At 46.0% G+C, this 22,532-nt stretch overlaps 1 protein-coding gene across 1 annotated transcript in view; it reads left to right on the forward strand.

Moving 5' to 3' along the window:
• Positions 1–4,017: 4,017 nt before the first annotated feature.
• Positions 4,018–22,532, forward strand: part of slc30a6 (solute carrier family 30 member 6) — a 92,332-nt gene continuing 73,817 nt past the window's right edge. Inside the window, exons 1-4 of the mRNA XM_072390503.1 lie at positions 4,018–4,338; positions 5,786–5,832; positions 7,867–7,953; positions 18,199–18,283. Coding sequence (XP_072246604.1) covers positions 4,104–4,338; positions 5,786–5,832; positions 7,867–7,953; positions 18,199–18,283 — 454 coding nt within the window. The 5' untranslated portion in view covers positions 4,018–4,103. The remainder of the gene's footprint in view (positions 4,339–5,785; positions 5,833–7,866; positions 7,954–18,198; positions 18,284–22,532) is intronic.

A 22,532-nucleotide genomic window follows, 5' to 3' on the forward strand; every position in this document is an offset into this window, starting at 1 on the left:
GTTACAGCGTGATGTTGAGGTTGTGTTTTAGCCCTAAACCTAACCAAGCAGCTGAGGACCAAAGGAAAGCCAGAACACAACACAAGGATGATGAAGATGTGTTACAGCGTGATGTTGAGGTTGTGTTTTATTCCTAAACCTAACCAAGTAGCTGAGGACCAAAGGAAAGCCAGAACACAACACAAGGATGATGAAGATGACGTGTTACAGCGTGATGTTGAGGTTGTGTTTTATTCCTAAACCTAACCAAGCAGCTGAGGACCAAAGGAAAGCCAGAACACAACACAAGAATGATGAAGATGTGTTACAGCGTGATGTTGAGGTTGTGTTTTATTCCTAAACCTAACCAAGCAGCTGAGGACCAAAGGAAAGCCAGAACACAACACAAGGATGATGAAGATGTGTTACAGCGTGATGTTGAGGTTGTGTTTTAGCCCTAAACCTAACCAAGCAGCTGAGGACCAAAGGAAAGCCAGAACACAACACAAGGATGATGAAGATGTGTTACAGCGTGATGTTGAGGTTGTGTTTTATTCCTAAACCTAACCAAGCAGCTGAGGACCAAAGGAAAGCCAGAACACAACACAAGGATGATGAAGATGTGTTACAGCGTGATGTTGAGGTTGTGTTTTATTCCTAAACCTAACCAAGTAGCTGAGGACCAAAGGAAAGCCAGAACACAACACAAGGATGATGAAGGTGTGTAACAGCGTGATGTTGAGGTTGTGTTTTATTCCTAAACCTAACCAAGCAGCTGAGGACCAAAGGAAAGCCAGAACACAACACAAGGATGATGAAGATGACGTGTTACAGCGTGATGTTGAGGTTGTGTTTTATTCCTAAACCTAACCAAGCAGCTGAGGACCAAAGGAAAGCCAGAACACAACACAAGGATGATGAAGATGTGTTACAGCGTGATGTTGAGGTTGTGTTTTATTCCTAAACCTAACCAAGCAGCTGAGGACCAAAGGAAAGCCAGAACACAACACAAGGATGATGAAGATGTGTTACAGCGTGATGTTGAGGTTGTGTTTTATCCCTAAACCTAACCAAGCAGCTGAGGACCAAAGGAAAGCCAGAACACAACACAAGGATGATGAAGATGTGTTACAGCGTGATGTTGAGGTTGTGTTTTATCCCTAAACCTAACCAAGCAGCTGAGGACCAAAGGAAAGCCAGAACACAACACAAGGATGATGAAGATGACGTGTTACAGCGTGATGTTGAGGTTGTGTTTTATTCCTAAACCTAACCAAGCAGCTGAGGACCAAAGGAAAGCCAGAACACAACACAAGGATGATGAAGATGTGTTATAGCGTGATGTTGAGGTTGTTTTAGCCCTAAACCTAACCAAGTAGCTGAGGACCAAAGGAAAGCCAGAACACAACACAAGGATGATGAAGATGTGTTACAGCGTGATGTTGAGGTTGTGTTTTAGCCCTAAACCTAACCAAGCAGCTGAGGACCAAAGGAAAGCCAGAACACAACACAAGGATGATGAAGATGTGTTACAGCGTGATTTTGAGGTTGTTTTATCCCTAAACTTAACCAAGTAGCTGCGGTGCCCAAACATGAGGGAGTGAAACTTTTATCCTCCTCTTAAAGCTGAATCTCTCGGATTCTTCTCTGCTTCCCTGCAGCTCCTTTAAGAAAATCTTTGTCACGTCTTTTCACAAAAACACCTCTTTAGAAGGTTTGTTATCACAGGCTCATTCGAGCCATTCAGACGCACCGCCTGCCGCCTGATTTACGGGACACTGCTGTGCTTTATGTTATACACAAACTGTTGAGTATTACGGTTTGGAGGACTCGAAAGGATGATTCAAACCATCTGCTCCACTGAAACACATACATGGAAACCTCATGAATCCCTGGAGTCTGTTGAGAGTGAGTCAGAGTGCAGATGAGACACAAAGGGGGGACTTTCCCAAAAGCTTTGTGGGAAGAATAAGTGCAACGACTTTATCATGGAAACTGCAGCAGTGCGTCTAATTTCATTTCCAGTATTGAACCTCAGGGGTGCATTTAGCATCTGGATAAGAGGCGAAAGTGTAGTAATTAACCGGTAAAGCCGGAGATCCACAGACACGTCGCTTCTCTCAGAAAGTAGCTGCAAACACCCACTTTCATATGGAGAAGCAGCTTGTTTTAATACAATAAAACATACAATGTGTACAGGGGAGTGGGGAGCTCCTGTGTGTTCAGCCGTTACGCCTCATACTGAGAAAACTGCGGTGAATAGTTGTTGAGGCTTTAAATGACAGCAATAATCCCTCAGAGCACAAAGGAAACTAAAGACTGGGAGTGTTTGAACTGTTCATATTTGCTGATATCACTGAGCTCCGCCAGCAGCCGGTTGTTGGATTGTTTGACAGTTGAATGTAGCTACGAGGGAGGGGTTAACCGTGCGCACGTGTGCACCATCGGAGGCTGGTGCACGGTTTCCAGGCCTGTTCTAAGGTCAGCTGTGGCAGAACATGGGAAAGATGCTGTGACTCTCCTGTAAAGTCCTTCCTCCCAGTAGTCGTCCATGTTTTTCAGCTCCTCATCTACCGTGTCTTTGCTTTGTCTAATCTACCGTGTCTCCATTTCCAGGTGCGTGCACAGCTTTTCTTCTTCTTCTTTTCAGTTTCACGGCAGTGCGTGAACCAGCCATCCGGTAGAGGAAGCTCATCACCGCTGCTTGCATTCACGATCAGTGTAAATCAGCAGCTTAAACATCATTAAACATGTCTAAACTTACTCCGCCCTGCAGCCAGCTCTCCACCCTTTTCCGTGACCTTCAGCCTGGAGGTGCTAAATCTCATCCCGGCTGCTGAAAACAAGATCTCTGCTCCGTTAAGCAAACAGGACCACATCAGTGTCTTTGGTTGATTCCACCTTTCTGTTTATGGCAGCCTTTAAACACACGTCACCTTTACATATAAAGGGAAACTCCAGAGCTCAGATATTATTTGACTGAACTGGTTTGTTAGAACAGCAAAAGACCAACTTCCTTTGCAGAAGGGCTGTGTTTTCTCAGTGGTTTTTAGCATGTTTCATGAACAACTTGCAGTGAATCATGACTAAAAGCCATGGCACGCCTTTCCCGATGGATTTATGTTATTTTCTGCCTCAGACTTTGGTTCAAAATCAGATTTTTTTATGCAGGTTTTATAAAATTAACAAACGTTGATGTATCAAGATGTTCAGAGATGTTAAATATTTCTTATTTTAAGGAGAACACTCGGTGTTATAGAAACTCTGAGTCCAAGAGAAACTCTTTAATGGAACAAATCAAACTGCTTGTTGAGCACATTCAAACGTGAATATCCCCAGATCTTTACGGCGAGAGTCTCACATTCAACCTCTTGGTGTCTGTGTTTCTAAGAGCTGCTGGTTTGTTCTTTGTCTTTTTAGGTCTGACTCTTTCTCTTGTGCATCATATTACAACTTTATGATATAATTTTCCACCCTGCAGCTCTTTGACCTCAGATGTCACACTTTAAAATCTTTTCTCACCCTCTCTTCTCTTCTCTTTTCCTTTCCCACTGGCTCACTTCCTCTCTCTCCCTATACATTTCAGTGTCTGTTGCTCGGTTCCCCACTCAGCTCAGGGGGCCTCATGTGTCACTTGACAAACTGTTGCAGACAAAAATCTCCTTTCAGCAGCCTACAAATGAGCAACTGCATATTCCAAACACACACAGAGTCAGCTTTGACAGGAATGTGCACAGAAATGCACCAAAACTAAATAACTGACTTCCTCTCTCAAATGCACACAATACATATGCTCGTTCCAGTATTGGGAAACCCTCTGACATCAAACATGTAACTTCAACAACTAACCATAACCTTAAAGCCACAATTAAACCCTCAAAAAGCATCTAATAGCATGTACCTATAGCTCTTTTTAAAGTAAATAGTATGTACTTTTAAAAAAATCTTTTTTTACTCGGATTGTATTACACAATATTGTTTAATTTGTGATTTAATACATATTAATCTTACAATCTATAATAGTTATTATGATTATTTGGTCAAAATCTACATGGTAGATCTATATATAATATTAACAAGATCCGCACACCGTGAGAGCTGTTTACAGATCTGCGGTCTGACGCATGCGCTGTTGCAGCTCCACCCAAAAGGCTCATGGGTACAGGAAGTCCAAAATGGCGATGGACGGAATGATGTCCACGTCTTCGGGTCTATCTTACCACAATGTCGGGGATTTTTACCCCCGAAAGTTCGGCTCTAAGCCGGATGTGGTGCCGTCTGGGGTGACGGAGAGGAAGGTGGGACCGCTGGATAAACCTGACATGGTGTCGGTAGATGTGATTAACATCAAGGATCCAGGTTTGTTATGCTAACATGCTAACGGCTGCGTTTCAACGGCCGGCTCAGCTAAGCTTGCTAACAGCTGTTTCTGAGTCCGCCGGTAAGCGTTAGATGAGATTTTCGGTTTATGCCGCAGTTTGTTCATTTTAACACTGAATTTAACTTCACAATGGGCCAGTTTCTACCCACTTCTGGTCTTTTTACGTCCGCTAAGAATGAACCGGAACTGAAAGCTAACATAAAACAACATAAATAACTGAATACAATATGTGCAGCGTGCAAATTAGCAGCCTCAATACTATACTGGGTTGTTTGTGTTTAATAGAGATTTAATACTTCAATATTTGATCGTCATGTTTGCTCCAGATAGATTTCACGTATGGAAAACATAAGATAGAAGTTCTGATTACTAGCAAAGGCTGAGGGTCACCAGATAATCTGGAAACAACTACATCTGTTACACCTGTTGAGGCAGTTTGCATTAAAAGCCATAAATATGGCGGTCGATGTTTTAAAAATGCAGAATTTATAGTAATTGGCGTAAAAGTGTTAGTTTATTTCACCAGCTGTGGGAGAATCAACATGTTATCTGTTGGAGGGATGAGGGATAGTGTTAAATATGTTGTAGTTTGGCCCTGAGAGCTTAAGAGAACCCAGAACTGTGAGGGAAAAAGTCAAATTAAACTTCTGAAAACATTCCTGTTTGTTGGTCTGCATCTTTAAGCTAAAAGCAATTAATAATTCAATGTTAAAGCAAGTCAAAACTAAAAGATTTACAGTGTCAGGCTGTCGATTCAGTCTGTTCTGCCCAACAGGTTGTTGGAGAAAGTCTGTCAGAAACCAGACTTATTAAACGGATAAAAACATGTTAGTTGGACTGAGATGTGTGAAATCCAGCGTATTAAAACCTGAATTAAAACCCAGATGATGCAGTCGGGATAAAATCACTCCTGCATGTAAACACTTGAATGGGCCTCTGTTCATGCTGCAAAGATCCATGTTTTTGTAAAAACACGAAAGTGTTTATTAATCCAGCTGAATTCCCAACAAAGCTGCTCTCATTCACATATTTATTGTTTCTTTGATTGAAAACTGGGACTAAAAATCCGCCAGAGTGACGTCACGGTCGCTCTGCTCTAATAAAATCCTGATTTTTAAAAGCCTCACCTGACAAAATCGGCATTAAAGTGTCTTAAAGACGACGTCTGTGCTGTGAAATCGGCGTCAAACGTACTCGGGTCTCAGTTCCCTCTGTGCACGTGAACCACAGCCCTCTCAGACGTGCACGTGTTGGCTCCAACTATCAGCCTCACAGGTCGTTTCCCCCTCAAATCAGGCTTCTTGGGGCAAAAGCCTGGAGTTTTCCACTCTGATTCAGTTCAGGTTATTCACGGGTTTCCGTAGAATTATTTTATGAAGTAAAACAAAGAAGACGAGTGTAATTTCCTGTTCTCCTGCTCCACAGATGTCCCGATGCACAGGAAGAAGCACGAGCACGACACCTACGTCCTGGTGAGTGTCCCGCGGAGCTTTAATGGAAGCTTTCCTTTCTGATATCTGACCCCGTAAGATCTCTCTTTTCCAGTCATTCTGGAGCTCATAGTTTGGTTGTGGTTGATTTGAACGGAGAATAGAGTTGATCTCCTCATATTCTCTTGAATGAAGCAGTTGGGCTGAGAGTTAAAGGTGTTAAACTCAGTTTAAAGATAGCGAGGGATCCAGATTGCAGAGTTCTTGCCGGACTGTCAGAGTTCTGTTAAGGATCATTTTGTCAGACTCGTTGAAACATGGAAGCTGAGGTTTGTGGTTGTTGGAAAGTGAAAGTGTCAGTGGTTGATAACGGCTGACCAGAGGATTGTGGGAAGACTGGTTGTGATAAATGTTCACAGTGATGAGCAGGAGGCTGTCGACAGGATGTAGTTAAACGTTTTTCTTCTGCTGTTCGTAAGAAAAAACCCTCCAAACTCCTCTTGATTGCATTAATTAACCCAAACTCCCAGAAACTGTTGCTGTGACCCTCGGATATGAATCATACCTCTGGACTCGGCTCGAACCTGAAGCTATTTTCAGGAGATGACTTTGTGAAGTTTATGTGGAGATAGTTATGTTGTGGGGAAGTTTATGATCAAAGGAAATAACTAAAGAAGTTACTGTTGTTGCTCAGGATGGAGGCTCCTCCTCCCTCTGCTCAGTCGGCAGCGTTGGGAAAACAGAACTCTGTTGAATGGTCGAGCCTCACTGTCCTCAGCCTTGAAAAATGAAGAATTTGCAGAAGCACTCTTTCATAATCTCTGAGAGGATCTGAGACTCTGAAACAGAGAAAGGCGACAATGAGGCCCAGCAGCCTCACCCTGTTCCCAACAGGAAGTCACAGCCTGCCTGATGATGTCACGGTCTGCCTGATGATGTCACAGCCTGCATGATGATGTCACGGCCTGCCTGATGAAGTCTCAGCCTGCCTGATGATGTCACAGCCTGCATTAAGTCACAGCCTGCATGATGATGTCACGGCCTGCCTGATGATGTCACAGCCTGCATGATGAAGTCACAGCCTGCATGATGATGTCACAGCCCGCCTGATCTGATGAACTAACCTCGACCAGGAAACAGCTGAGGCCGGTTGTAAACTGGGATGAGACCAGGTTAGATGTTGATAACAGATTCAGTTTGAAGTCCTTAGAGACTCCACCTGCTGTTTTTGATCTTCTGTCTGATATCAGGCTTAAGAATCTTATCCCTGATGTCTGAGTCTGTTGTTCAGCGCTGACAAAGGTTCAGCCACAGCTCGGACATCCAACTCATGACATTTATTCTGCTGATAAGGAGAAAAACTGATCATCATTCTTTAAAAGCCAGACTTCACAGCCTGTGTGAGTCTTCCTTCCTCGCTGTGTGAAATAAATCTGATCTCGTCTTCCTGGTCCCTGAAAGCTGAAAGTGTTGTACAGCAACACACCACCAGGTGGCAGCGCAGGCCAAGCTTTGGCTCCTGTTCTGCTCCACAGCCACACGGGGACACTTTAACCTCCACACCACCGGCTGATTTCCAGTTTCTTTTGGACAAACTGCAGCTTTTTCACCCATTAACCCTGAAATAATGCGTTATCGGTGACTTCTGCTCAGAGAGCTGCTCCTCAGTAGCTTTCCAGCAGGTGGAACTGAGCATTAAGCCTCATTAGAACTCCATCTGCGGTTCACTGAGTTCACTGGTTATTAACACCTCACTTATCAGAGTATTTAGTTGGGAAGCAGTGACCTGATGCTGCAATGATGACACAAATATCTACTGATGAGGGATCAACTCTGGCTTTTAAGCATGTTAAGAGTCTTCGCAGGTTAATCCATTATCTGCTTGTACAAATTGTTTTTTGATGCTTAATATGATTCAAGAAGTGACAGAGGACACCTAATCTGGATTAAACAGCGTTCCTGACAGTTTGCAGGCTGTCCTCCTTTTATTTAGCTGGCTTCAGTAAAGTGTCCTTATCTGTGGTCGGGTTAAACGCCCGCTGGGTCTGATTCTTCTTCATTTGTTTTAACCCGCAGGGCACGATTCATCCCTTCAGGAAGTCGCACCGGTCCGTCTTTGGGAAGCTTCTCCAAGAGTTCAGGCTGGTGTCCTCAGACAGACGGGTGAGTGCATCCAAAGCGACCTTCTTAATATCCGTTTGTTTCATTTCTTTAATCTTCTTCCATCCAGCAGTTGGCATCAGGGGGTGTCCTTACTTTCTAATCACATTATGCTGTAAGCCTGTTAGATGCTGGATCCCTGAAATGGAGTCAAAGCTGAACAACTCCTGTTTGCTGAGAAGGTCTCAAAGTGAAAGTTAAAGCAGCAGCAAGAACCGCTCTGATGCTGGATGCTGCTGGGTTTCCAACAACCTTTGCATGCAAAGTAACAATGAGTTGTGTTCATAAAGGGGGTTAAAGAGAGGTCAGAAAACATCTGCAAGCTGCAGCGAAACAGCCCTGGAACAACGTTTTCAAACATATCTGAAAGTCTGCCGCTGATCTGCAGAGATTTGGATCATTTTTCTGCCTTTTCTAACTCTTTAAAACTTCTTATTTATTAGAAGTCATTTGTGAGCAACTTTCTGGAAGAGTTTCAGTGATTTCTGTCTCTAAAGCCAAACAGTTTAGGCACTAAAACCACTTTCTTTGGTCCAGGAAGAGATCCTGCTGGTGGTTTAAAACGAAGTGATTCAGATTATTAATTCAGTGGCACATGGAAATACAGTTTCATTAAGTTTAGCCTGCATGTTGCCAGCGATCAATCGGCTGTGATAAGTGACGATAATTAACTCCTTCCTCATTACCACTTTATGGTTTTACAGTGCTTGAACCATTTCCTGTTGCTCCACAGAAGCTGCAACAACTGCATTAAAACTTGAGGTTTTGTCATCACATCCTGTTTTTGGTGCCTAAGTTCAAGACTAAAACCTCAAGAACCACATGAGATAATGCTGGAAAAAGCTGGAAATTCTGCATCAAATGTGCAGAAATCTGTGTTTTCTTTTCTTTTTCTCATAGTATTCCCCAAGTTTGGTGATAATTCCACACAAGGACCCGTCTCAGGTCTGGAAAACCAGCCCTAACACTGAAGTTTAGATCGTCAAATGTCTTGATAATCTCCAAATTAAACGCTGAACAAAAACCAAGAAAAGCATTTCAGTCAGGCTGAGGTCTGGACTCTGACTGGACCATTGCAACACCTTGATTCTGTTCTTTTTCCCACATTCTGCTGTAGATCTGCTGCTGTGTTTGGGATCTTTGTCCTGTTGATGAGCCAGTTTCAGCCCAGCTTTAGCTGTGGGACAGATGGCCTCACATCTGACTCTAGAATACTTTGGTATCCAGAGGAGTTCATGGTGGACTCAATGACTGCAAGGTGCCCAGGTCCTGTGGCTGCAGAACCAGCCCAGATCATCAGCCCTCCACCACCGTGCTTGACAGCTGGTATGAGGTGTTTGTGCTGATATGCTGTGTTTGGTTTCCTCCAAACGTGCTGCTGTGCATTAGGACCAAACATCTCCACTTTGCTCTGGTCTGTCCAAAGGACATTGTTCCAGAAGTCTTGAGCTTTGTTCAGATGCAGCTTTGCAAACCTAAGCTGTGCTGCCATGTTCTTTTTAGAGAGAAGAGGCTTTCTCCTGCAGCCCTTCCAAACAAGCCATCCTTGTTCAGTCTTTTTCTAACTGTGCTGTCATGACCTTTAACCTTTAGCATGCTAACTGAGGCCTGTAGAGTCTGAGATGTAGCTCTGGGCTTTTTCACCTTGGGGTGACCTTTAACCTTTAACATGCTAACTGAGGCCTGTAGAGTCTGAGATGTAGCTCTGGGCTTTTTCCCCTTGGGGTGACCTTTAACCTTTAACATGCTAACTGAGGCCTGTAGAGTCTGAGATGTAGCTCTGGGCTTTTTCACCTTGGGGTGACCTTTAACCTTTAGCATGCTAACTGAGGCCTGTAGAGTCTGAGATGTAGCTCTGGGCTTTTTCACCTTGGGGTGACCTTTAACCTTTAACATGCTAACTGAGGCCTGTAGAGTCTGAGATGTAGCTCTGGGCTTTTTCACCTTGGGGTGACCTTTAACCTTTAACATGCTAACTGAGGCCTGTAGAGTCTGAGATGTAGCTCTGGGCTTCTTCACCTTGGGGTGACCTTTAACCTTTAACATGCTAACTGAGGCCTGTAGAGTCTGAGATGTAGCTCTGGGCTTCTTCACCTTGGGGTGACCTTTAACCTTTAGCATGCTAACTGAGGCCTGTAGAGTCTGAGATGTAGCTCTGGGCTTTTTCACCTTGGGGTGACCTTTAACCTTTAACATGCTAACTGAGGCCTGTAGAGTCTGAGATGTAGCTCTGGGCTTCTTCACCTTGGGGTGAACTTGCTGGGACGTCCACTCCTGGGAAGATTGACAGCTGTCCTGAATGTTTTCCACTTGTGAATAATCTTTCTCTCTGTAGAATGATGGACTCCAGATAGTCTGGAAATGGCCTTATAACCCTTCCCAGACTGATGGGCAGCAGCAGCTGCTTCTCTGAGATCATTGCTGGTGTCTTTCCTCCTTGGCATCGTGTTAAACTGACAGAACTCCTGCTTTTATAGAGCTGCTCACACTGACTGAGGATCAGTTAATCAGCTCCTGGCTGCTTCTTACAAAGCCAAACTGGGTTCTGCTGCACCTTCAACACCATCTGATGGCGACTTCTTCTCATCTTTGAACTCTGAGCTGCAGATCAGATAATAGAGGGCTGATCTGGATGGCAGCAGAGAAAATAATCTCTCTTGAGGAGGCTTTTGAACATTTCAATCAACAAGGCATGTCGTGAAATCTGTTTTTTTCCAGACAGTGAAATAAAAGCTCAGTCTGAGCTAATATCTGTGGAGAGCCGAGGAAGATGTTCAGTCGTTTTCTTGCTTATTGTTGGCTGTAAATGTTACGTAAGCGGGAAGCGGAAACGTTGTTTGTCCTGGCAGTAAATGAAAAAAGAAGTGGAGCACAGCGTGAAACGGGACAGATGTGGAGCCCAAACAACACAGAAATGTAAAGATTAGAGCAGAAATGAGCAGATATGATCATAAATGTAAAAGCATCTCGGGCTTTGTGTGCGTTTCTGTCAGTGTTATTGTTCCATAATCCACTTTGACCACACTCCTATCAAAGTGGATTATGGTGGGGTCCTGGTTCTCCGTGGAGCCTTGGATTGGATTACATGGTGTTGTTCACAGACCAAACATAGTTCCCTCCTCATGTCAACAACCAGGCTCGTGGTGGCATTGAATGGGGGGGGCTAATGTATTTTTAAAGCCAAGTAGTTGTATTTCAACATAAAAGGTGTCCTGTTAGAATTTAAACTATCACAACAGCAAAAACACTATTTAGAAGAATGCACTGATGGAAAATAAACCATCTACCATCTCTCTGTAAATACAAATACTTTCACACCATAAATGGTTTTAAAAAAAAGGTCAAACCAGACTTATAGCCTGTTGCAATTAGCTTTGGAACACAATAATCCAAACATAAGCACAAAACTAAAACAGTAACTCCAGAAAGACGTTAAGAACAGAAATACTCCACAAAATGTTCCATCTCAGGTCCAGAAACACTCGGCATCATCCTCGGTTTCCCCTCATTAGACCTCCTCCAGAACCACAGAAATATTCAGGCTGACTGGAAAACTCTGCTGTAGAGACTTCTCATTAATCCATGTTCTCCACAACTAAATAAGGAGTTTTATGCTTTTTTAAAGTCTTTTTAAGCCCACCAAGACTTTTCAGATTAAATCCCGGCACAAAACGGGCTGAATTCGCCGTGCAGTTGGTTCATAATGCTGCTCGAGGTTATGTTCTGTCCACACTTTATAAAGGTTTATAACAAATCCACTTAATTAAGACCTTTCAACGAGTCCAAAAGGTGTCTGCATGCGTTAAAAGGCATTTCCGGGGAAAATGGGGTGCAGAAAGGCAGGTTCAGACTGCCTGGAACAGCGATTCTTGACCACTTTAAGTGGCAGCTGATGGCAGCTTTGACCCGGCCCAGAGGGGAAGTCTTTTTAAGCCCACCAAGACTTTTCAGATTAAAGCCCGGCACAAAACGGGCTGAATTCACCGTGCAGTTGGTCCATAATGCTGCTCGAGGTCATTCGCCACCGTGGGAGGGACAGAATGTCCCGATGAGGTCAGAAACGTCCGGCTGTCAGCTGGGAAAGGACTGCAGGAGGCCCCGGCGCCATCAGCCGGGTCGGAGCGCTCCACAGGCGGCGGCCGCTTCATTATGTAAGAGGCTTTATTTTCAGGGGGCAACACGGCGACCATGGAGGCAGGCGGCCCTCACAGATGTGACCAGACGAGAACGGGGAGAGGGTGTTTAGCTTTAGTGGCGCCGCCACGCCGCCATGCTGCCGGTTTCAGTTTGGCTAAACAGGGAACGCACAGTCCCGGCTCGGTACGATGAAACCGTCTCTGCCGCCTACCGGACGGCGTCTCTGCCGCCTGCCTGACGGCGTCTCTGCCGCCTGCCTGACGGCGTCTCTGCCGCCTGCCTGACGGCGTCTCTGCCGCCTGCCGGACGGCGTCTCTGCCGCCTGCCGGACGGCGTCTCTGCCGCCTGCCGGACGGAGTCTCTGCCGCCTGCCTGACGGCGTCTCTGCCGCCTGCCGGACGGCGTCTCTGCCGCCTGCCGGAGTCTCTGCCGCCTGCCTGCCTGACGGAGTCTCTGCCGCCTGCCTGCCTGACGGCGTCTCTGCCGCCTGCCTGACGGCGTCTCTGCCGCCTGCCTGACGGCGTCTCTGCCGCCTGCCTGACGGCGTCTCTGCCGCCTGCCGGACGGAGTCTCTGCCGCCTGCCGGACGGCGTCTCTGCCGCCTGCCTGACGGCGTCTCTGCCGCCTGCCTGACGGCGTCTCTGCCGCCTGCCTGACGGCGTCTCTGCCGCCTGGCTGACGGCGTCTCTGCCGCCTGCCGGACGGAGTCTCTGCCGCCTGCCGGACGGCGTCTCTGCCGCCTGCCGGACGGCGTCTCTGCCGCCTGCCGGAGTCTCTGCCGCCTGCCTGCCTGACGGAGTCTCTGCCGCCTGCCTGCCTGACGGCGTCTCTGCCGCCTGCCTGCCTGACGGCGTCTCTGCCGCCTGCCGGACGGCGTCTCTGCCGCCTGCCTGACGGCGTCTCTGCCGCCTGCCTGCCTGACGGCGTCTCTGCCGCCTGCCTGACGGCGTCTCTGCCGCCTGCCGGACGGCGTCTCTGCCGCCTGCCTGACGGCGTCTCTGCCGCCTGCCTGACGGCGTCTCTGCCGCCTGCCGGACGGCGTCTCTGCCGCCTGCCGGACGGAGTCTCTGCCGCCTGCCGGACGGCGTCTCTGCCGCCTGCCGGACGGCGTCTCTGCCGCCTGCCGGACGGCGTCTCTGCCGCCTGCCGGACGGCGTCTCTGCCGCCTGCCGGACGGGGGCAGCAGAGCGGCGCCGTGCAGCAGCGCTGCGCTCGGCCCCCAGGCGCCGGGTGTGTGTTTGTGTGTGAAAGGGGGTCGAGGATGTTTTGGGCCGAGCGCTGTCTCTCTGTTTGCACACACAGACACGTGCACGCATGCGTGCACACACACATCCCCTGCCTGTCGCTGGCTTGTGCTGTCACCAGACGCCCCGGCGCTGTCATAACACGGCACACCACAGTAATTGTAGATTTCACAGCACTCGGCTCTCTTCTGCACGGCTTATGACTCCAACACGAAGTGACAGACCGGCTCACGCACTCACTCCCATCATCCATTTCCTGTTTCTGCTCCCTCTTATTCACACAAACACAGCCTCGCTGCTCAGAGGGCACGTCGCACTCAAGGTTTTATCTCTTCTTCTTCATTCTACATCCAGGCCGAGCAGGAAGAGCAGCGCCGAATGGGCTCAGAATGATCCGCTTTTTGCAGGGAACCAGACTGTTCTCGTCGTAAAAGACGGCAGCGTTTGCCATGCATCCAAACACGAACACAACCTGCGTTTCACATGATTTGTGGGAGAAATGAGGGCTGCATTGGGGCTGGATAGTGTAGTGGTATGATTGCCACCTTCCATGTGGGAGATCTGGGTTCAAATCCCCTGCATTAAAGGTATTACCTCCAGTAGGGGTCCTTAGGCAAGACCCCCTTACCCTACCTGCCTATCTGTAAGTCGCTTTGGATAAAAGCTTCTGTTAAAAAAGCATTTCAGTCAGGCTGAGGTCTGGACTCTGACTGGACCATTGCAACACCTCGATTCTTTCCTTTTTCCCACATTCTGCTGTAGATCTGCTGCTGTGTTTGGGATCTTTGTCCTGTTGATGAGCCAGTTTCAGCCCAGCTTTGGATAAGTCGCTTTGGATAAAAGCGTCTGCTAAATGCATAAACGATGTAACAACAATGCATTGGGTCACCTTCATGTGCAGCTGCATCCTCAGCACTGGGAGTGTTTCAGCCACACCCCGGCTGTGGGCCCAGGATGTTAAAATAGGGTCACTTTAGGCTCCCTAAATAAGGGATTCATTTAGATGCAGGCTTTTCAAACCCAACATGAAGCTACATCAGTCAGGCTCCGGGTGCAGCTGAAGTAAATGATGGAAAAACACCACAAACATGACTTCAAATTGGCTAAATTTCCGTCTTTATTCTGGATGGTCTCATTTGAGATAAATAAGGTAAAACTCTGGACATCAGGAGAGGAAAATAGCTGCTTATTTCAGAACAAAGCGTGCGTTTCTGCCCTCACGTGCTTTGAATGTGCCCTTCCCGTGGGCTGGTGTCTCTGGTGGACTGATTCAGACTGCAGTGGACGTGTTCGACCACACGGCCGGGCCTCGCTCAGCCAGAGGATTCACCTGAACCGCCTCAGAGCCGCTCTGCATCCAGCTGCAGAAACCCAGCAGCTCCCGGTCACTTTGGAGCTCTGAACTAAGATGAGACGGCGGCTGGTCAGCCGCCACAGAGACGGTTAAAGCCTGAGAAACAGCTGCTGAATGCCACCGAAGCTTTGGCTTGGGAAGCTGCACGTTGGACCTTTATCAGTTATCTATCATTCAGATGTTTTAGTTAATCAGTCTCAAACCACTACTACAAACTGCTACTGCTGGGAAAGGATTTAATCTACATTTTTAAGCACGTGTATCTGCGTTTAAATGCCTTTTTCCTTCAGTGAACTCCGTTACACCCCACATTAGCCTTATTAGCTAACTCTTAGCTTTCCACTTTAGCTTTTTATTCTTCTAAACGTTCTATCTGAACAGCTGAAGTGTAATGTTGTTGTGTTTATGGTTGAGTTTTAATTTAAATGAATCCAGTTGATGATACTTAGTTAAATGTCTCCCGTTAATCTCATGGTGTAGATGCCAGTGTGGCTTTATTGTGCTCTTATAGGTTTAAATGACACATTATTGTGTTAGTTTGACCAAAGCCAGACTTTTAAAATGCATGTTAACTCCCACATGAACGCGCTCATCTGTGCGCTCCACACATGCATCTTTCTATAAAAACAGTGAAGTTAAGTGCATATTAATCCAGCTGAATTCACAGTAAAGCTGCTCACATTCACATATTTTCTGTTTCTTTTGTGAGAAACAGGGACTGAAAAAGCATTTATTTACGGACTGTCGCTCTGCTCTGATAAAACCCTGAATTTAGAACCACAGATTTCCTCATCTGAGAAAATCACCATTAAAGTAACTTAAAGACAGCGTCTCTGCAGTGAATTCAGGGTCTGTGCAGTGAGTTCTTCAGCATCTGTGCAGTGAATTCAGCATGTGTGCAGTGAATTCAGCATCTGTGCAGTGAATTCAGGGTCTGTGCAGTGAATTCAGGGTCTGTGCAGTGAATTCAGCATCTGTGCAGTGAGTTCTTAAGCGTCTGTGCAGTGAATTCAGCATCTGTGCAGTGAATTCAGGGTCTATGCAGTGAGTTCTTCAGCGTCTGTGCAGTGAATTCAGCGTCTGTGCAGTGAGTTCTTTAGCATCTGTGCAGTGAATTCTTCAGCATCTGTGCAGTGAATTCTTCAGCATCTGTGCAGTGAGTTCTTCAGCATCTGTGCAGTGAGTTCTTTAGCATCTGTGCAGTGAGTTCTTCAGCGTCTGTGCAGTGAGTTCTTCAGCATCTGTGCAGTGAATTCTTCAGCATCTGTGCAGTGAGTTCTTTAGCATCTGTGCAGTGAATTCAGGGTCTGTGCAGTGAATTCAGGGTCTATGCAGTGAGTTCTTCAGCGTCTGTGCAGTGAATTCAGGGTCTGTGCAGTGAATTCTTCAGCGTCTGTGCAGTGAATTCAGGGTCTGTGCAGTGAATTCAGGGTCTGTGCAGTGAATTCAGGGTCTATGCAGTGAGTTCTTCAGCGTCTGTGCAGTGAATTCAGGGTCTGTGCAGTGAATTCTTCAGCGTCTGTGCAGTGAATTCAGGGTCTGTGCAGTGAATTCTTCAGCGTCTGTGCAGTGAATTCAGGGTCTGTGCAGTGAATTCAGCATCTGTGCAGTGAATTCTTCAGCATCTGTGCAGTGAGTTCTTTAGCATCTGTGCAGTGAGTTCTTTAGCATCTGTGCAGTGAATTCAGGGTCTCTGCAGTGAATTCAGGGTCTGTGCAGTGAATTCAGGGTCTATGCAGTGAGTTCTTTAGCATCTGTGCAGTGAATTCAGGGTCTGTGCAGTGAGTTCTTCAGCGTCTGTGCAGTGAGTTCTTCAGCATCTGTGCAGTGAGTTCTTTAGCATCTGTGCAGTGAGTTCTTTAGCATCTGTGCAGTGAATTCAGGGTCTCTGCAGTGAATTCAGGGTCTGTGCAGTGAATTCAGGGTCTATGCAGTGAGTTCTTTAGCATCTGTGCAGTGAATTCAGGGTCTGTGCAGTGAGTTCTTCAGCGTCTGTGCAGTGAATTCAGGGTCTGTGCAGTGAGTTCTTCAGCATCTGTGCAGTGAATTCAGGGTCTGTGCAGTGAGTTCTTTAGCATCTGTGCAGTGAATTCAGGGTCTGTGCAGTGAGTTCTTTAGCATCTGTGCAGTGAATTCAGGGTCTGTGCAGTGAGTTCTTCAGCATCTGTGCAGTGAATTCAGCATCTGTGCAGTGAATTCAGGGTCTGTGCAGTGAATTCTTCAGCATCTGTGCAGTGAGTTCTTCAGCATCTGTGCAGTGAGTTCATGGTCTGTGCAGTGAATTCAGGGTCTATGCAGTGAATTCAGCATCTGTGCAGTGAATTCAGGGTCTGTGCAGTGAGTTCTTTAGCATCTGTGCAGTGAATTCAGCGTCTGTGCAGTGAGTTCTTCAGCATCTGTGCAGTGAGTTCTTTAGCATCTGTGCAGTGAATTCAGCGTCTGTGCAGTGAGTTCTTCAGCATCTGTGCAGTGAGTTCTTTAGCATCTGTGCAGTGAGTTCTTTAGCATCTGTGCAGTGAATTCAGGGTCTCTGCAGTGAATTCAGGGTCTGTGCAGTGAATTCAGCTGAATGCACCATGAGCTCCCACAGAGGGAGTTCGACGGATGTCTGGCAGGTTTTTTCTCACAGCGTCAGACAGACTTCAGTCAATAAGCTGCTTCCACTCCTGCTCGTGTCTTCGGGTCGAGCTGAAACTTTAGCAGCAGCAGGCAGCTTCTCAGAGGGTAAACGATCACTTTGTTTGACCAACTCTGCAACAAACAGCAGACGAACACAGTGAAAAGCAAAAAATACGAAAGATTCAGAAGATTCCAGGAGGTCAAAATGACTTTTTTTAAAGTTCTCCACATTTTAAAGTTCTCCACATTTTAAAGTTCTCCACATTTTAAAGTTCTCCACATTTTAAAGTTCTCCACATTTTAAAGTTCTCCACATTTTAAAGTTCTCCACATTTTAAAGTTCTCCACATTTTAAAGTTCTCCACATTTTAAAGTTCTCCACATTTTAAAGTTCTCCACATTTTAAAGTTCTCCACATTTTAAAGTTCTCCACATTTTAAAGTTCTCCACATTTTAAAGTTCTCCACATTTTAAAGTTCTCCACATTTTAAAGTTCTCCACATTTTAAAGTTCTCCACATTTTAAAGTTCTCCACATTTTAAAGTTCTCCACATTTTAAAGTTCTCCACATTTTAAAGTTCTCCACATTTTAAAGTTCTCCACATTTTAAAGTTCTCCACATTTTAAAGTTCTCCACATTTTAAAGTTCTCCACATTGACTCAAACCGTTACAGGTTTAATAAATCCAGTGAATACATTCTGACCTGTCCTGACATCACAGTGATAACGGCGCTGAAGGATCTCACGTCCAACAGCTGGACGTTTGTCCTGCTTTTGAGCCTAAAATGATATCGCCCGTAACTCCGTGGAGACGGATGCTGACCCGGGGACCGAGCCGCTCCGCTCCTCGACTGCACTTTAACGGTTATTCTGTTTGTTTGTTGTCGTTTCCAGTCGTGGAGGATCCTGCTGTTCGGGGCACTCAACCTGCTGTGTACCGGCTGTCTGCTGATGTGGTGCAGCTCCACCAACAGCATGGGTGAGCACACACACACACACACATTAAACAAGCACGGTGACGTGCAGCCCGATGCAGATGGACACATGTAAACTGACATGCAGACACAGACTGACACACACACACACTCTCTGAGACGCTAACAGGCACAGATACCTGTCCACACACAGTAAACTCAGACTGACAGTTGCGCACACGCTTGTTTGGCGGTGTGTGTGCGCTCGGCTGCTGTAAAACACGCTCTGCAAACAAGTCTGAAGGAAGTCTGTTGTCTGTGTTGTCTCACCGGGGGGTTCGGGCCGATCCTGATGCTGCTCTTTGTGTGTGTGTGTGTTGCTGGGAAATAAGAGGGTCACCACAGTCAAAATGTGGCGCTTTAAAGGGCAGAAACAGTCCTTCACAGCGTCTGTTTTTACCCTCTGGTGACACAATGCAGAGAACACATCTGTCATATTGACAGACGCCGACCCCCTCCAGTGCGGAGCACAGCTGGATGGGCTGATAAGCACTGAAAGAATAGACATTCCTGGGATTTATTTGGTGATTACAGTGAATCGGAACATGAACCCGGGTGGTTCTTCCTTCATATCGCTGTAATCTCATTCCAGTTATGGCGTCACAAGGCATTTACCACCAACCCAGGTCCAACTTCTGTCCCCATTTAATGACAAATCCACTTAATTAAGACCTTTCCAAAAGGATCGTCTTTGATAAGTCTGAGAACCGTCATCACAGGTCCAGAAACACAACATGAAAGGTGTCCTGTTAGAATGTAAGTTACCACCAAAACACTATTTAAAAGAATGCACTGATGGAAAATATACCATCTACCATCTCTCTGTAAATACAAATACTTTCACACCATAAAAGGCTTTAAAAAAGGTCAAACCAGACTTATAGCCTGTTGAAAGTTGCTTTGGAACACAATAATCCAAACATCAGCACTAAACTAAAATAGTAACTCCAGAAAAACACGTTAAGAACAGAAATACTCCACAAAATGTTCCATCTCAGGTCCAGAAACACTCGACATCATCCTCGGTTTCCCCTCATTAGACCTCCTCCAGAACCACAGAAATATTCAGGCTGACTGGAAAACTCATCTCTGCTGTAGAGACTTCTCATTAATCCATGTTCTCCACAACTAAATGAGGAGTTTTATGCTTTTTTAAAAGTCTTTTTAAGCCCACCAAGACTTTTCAGATTAAATCCCGGCACAAAACGGGCTGAATTCACCGTGCAGTTGGTTCATAATGCTGCTCGAGGTTATGTTCTGTCCACACTTTATAAAGGTTTATAACAAATCCACTTAATTAAGACCTTTCAACGAGTCCAAAAGGTGTCTGCATGTGTTAAAAGGCATTTCCGGGGGAAATGGGGTGCAGAAAGGCAGGTTCAGACTGCCTGGAACAGCGATTCTTGACCACTTTAAGTGGCAGCTGATGGCAGCTTTGACCCGGCCCAGAGGGGAAGTTAGCGGGGGTTTCACAGCAGAAACGATGGCTGTTCTGTCTCCTTTAAACACTTCTGATCTCTACTCAAAGCTCTTAAATTAATTCCTTACATCTGTCCTTCCTCACATCTGTAAACTGACATAACGGCACAAAGAATGAATTGCTGTCGCCTTCTTTTTGATCGGTCGGTATCGAGGTCATTGAATGCACCTCAACGCTCTGAATATGCTAATGAGCTCCACCCACATCTCAGCTTCTCATCACTTCCTCAAAGCCTCCTCTGGGCGCTTTGTTTCCTTTCGTTTGGGCAGCTGTGAAAGCTCGTCTGATCTCTGCTGACCATCCAGCGAGCCAGAGAGAGGAAGTGGCGTACCTCAGGGCCTCGTACCGAGCAGCTTGGGTTTGAACAGCAACGTAAAGAACAGGAAGGTTCTGGTGTTGCTCCATTGTTTGTTTTGGCTGTGAAAAAGCCGGCTGAAGGGGAAGGATCTGCGTTTTCAGTGCTAACCAATCCGTGAGCTGGGTTTTCTTTCCTGGTCAGTGCTAACTTCAGGCAGCTGCAGTGTGAAAGTGATCCAAACTAAAGGAAGGATGGAAGTGTTTGGCCTATAATGGTATATCCTGGTGAACCGTGTGCCACAGGGTTGGATTTTTTTGAATAAATACACAGATTCTCACCAATGATTCCCTCTCACAGTGCTTAGCTGTCTAAATTAGCATAATTAGGAGTTTTTCTGTGTGTTTTATGCATGAAATGTTGGTCAGAAGGAGCCTCACCGGAGCTCCAGCAGCTTGAAGATGATTATGATGAAACGTTCTGCCTGTCGTGCTGGAAGCTGGATGTTTGCTGAGGTCAGAGCTGACAGATATCAGTTCGGTTTGTTTGTGTGCATCATAATTTGAGTGTAAACACGTTCCTGTGGGCGCTTCCTGCAGAGAGACGGCGTGTTTCTGGTCCACATGAGATCCTCTCAGGGATTCCATCACTCAGGAAAACGCCGCCATGGAAAGATCAGCATGCAACCTTATCTGCAGATACTGCGGCACACACAGGTGGCGTCGGGTGCAGTGCAGACAGGAAGTGGAGAACAGGGGTATTGAGCAGATGGAAGAAGGCGACACCGCTGTCGATACTCGGCCCTGATGAGGACACAGACAGCGGCCCGGTCTCAATACTGTCAGAGTCTGAGCTTTCCTGGGCTGGAGGTTAGATGGACGCGTTCCAGATGTTGAGCTGAGACTGAATGACCCTCTGCGCCATCCTCAGGACAAATATTCAGCTTTGATAAGTCCGAACATCTCAGAATAACCAACCCAGACGCTTTTTAGTCCTTTTTTTTTAACGGCTATCACAAAAGTTTGAGCTTAAAAGCTTGAATTAGGACACAAAATGCAGACTCTGCGGTCTCGGTTCTGATGTCCCGTAAACGGACTGAATAGAGGTCTACTCTTTATTATAAATCCCACTCTTTATTTCCACAGCATTATGTCATGATTACACAGATATTACAGATATCGTCCTCAGTGTTCACTCACCATGGAAAATGTTCCATTTCTCCTTAAAGTCGGCTGGTTCTTCTGGTTCTGGTTGAATCTGAGCCTCGGCTGCTTCCCCTCTGGAACCCAAACTGAGAGCAGCATCTGTATCCGTGGCAACAGCAGTTAAAGTGAAAATGTAACCAACTACAGCAGGGATCCCCACATCCGGTCCCCGGGGGCCGCTGTCCTGCAGGTTTAAGACGTTTTCCTGCTTCAACACACCTGATTCAGATGGAATGGATCTCTTCAAAAGATTAAGGTTCTGCACAAACCTGCTGATGATGCACTGATCTGAATGTGTTAAAGCAGGGAAACATCTTAAACCTGCAGGAGGGCCGGATGTGGTTATATTGATCTTCTTGTGTTACACATACATGGGCCAGATGTGGCCATCAGGCAGAGCGGCGGGGTCAGTTGCAGCATCACCATCAAAGTTGCTAACATAGCTAACATTGCTAACATAGCTAGCATAGCTAATATAGCTAACATAACTAACATAGCTAACATAACTAATGTAACTAACCTAGCTAACGTAGCTAACATAACTAACATAGCTAACGTAACTAATGTAACTAACCTAGCTAACGTAGCTAACATAACCAACATAGCTAACATAGCTAATGTAACTAACCTAGCTAACGTAGCTAACATAACTAACCTAGCTAACATAACTAATGTAACTAACCTAGCTAACGTAGCTAACATAACTAACATAGCTAACGTAACTAATGTAACTAACCTAGCTAACGTAGCTAACATAACCAACATAGCTAACATAGCTAATGTAACTAACCTAGCTAACGTAGCTAACATAACTAACCTAGCTAACGTAGCTAACATAACTAACATTGCTAACGTAGCTAACATTGCTAACATAGCTAACATTGCTAACATTGCTAACATAACTAACGTAGCCAACATAGCTAACATAACTAACGTTGCTAACGTAGCTAACATAACTAAGGTAGCCAACATAGCTAACATTGCTAACGTAGCTAACTAAGCTAACGTAGCTAACATAACTAGCATTGGTAACATAACTAACATAGCTAACATAACTAACATTGCTAACATAACTAACGTAGCTAACATTGCTAACGTAGCTAACATAACTAACGTAGCTAACATTGCTAACATAGCTAACATTGCTAACGTAGCTAACGCTGAAACGACTCCCAGCCTGGACGGACTGTCCTTGAGGCAGCTGGATAAACAACGAGCTTCGCTCAAAGACATTTCTGCTTTAACCCCGCTGCACCCTGAACTGAAACCCTGAA

Source organism: Leuresthes tenuis, unplaced genomic scaffold, assembly GCF_036924035.1.
Source record: "Leuresthes tenuis unplaced genomic scaffold, fLeuTen1.0.hap1 SCAF_8, whole genome shotgun sequence".
NCBI lineage: Eukaryota > Metazoa > Chordata > Actinopteri > Atheriniformes > Atherinopsidae > Leuresthes > Leuresthes tenuis.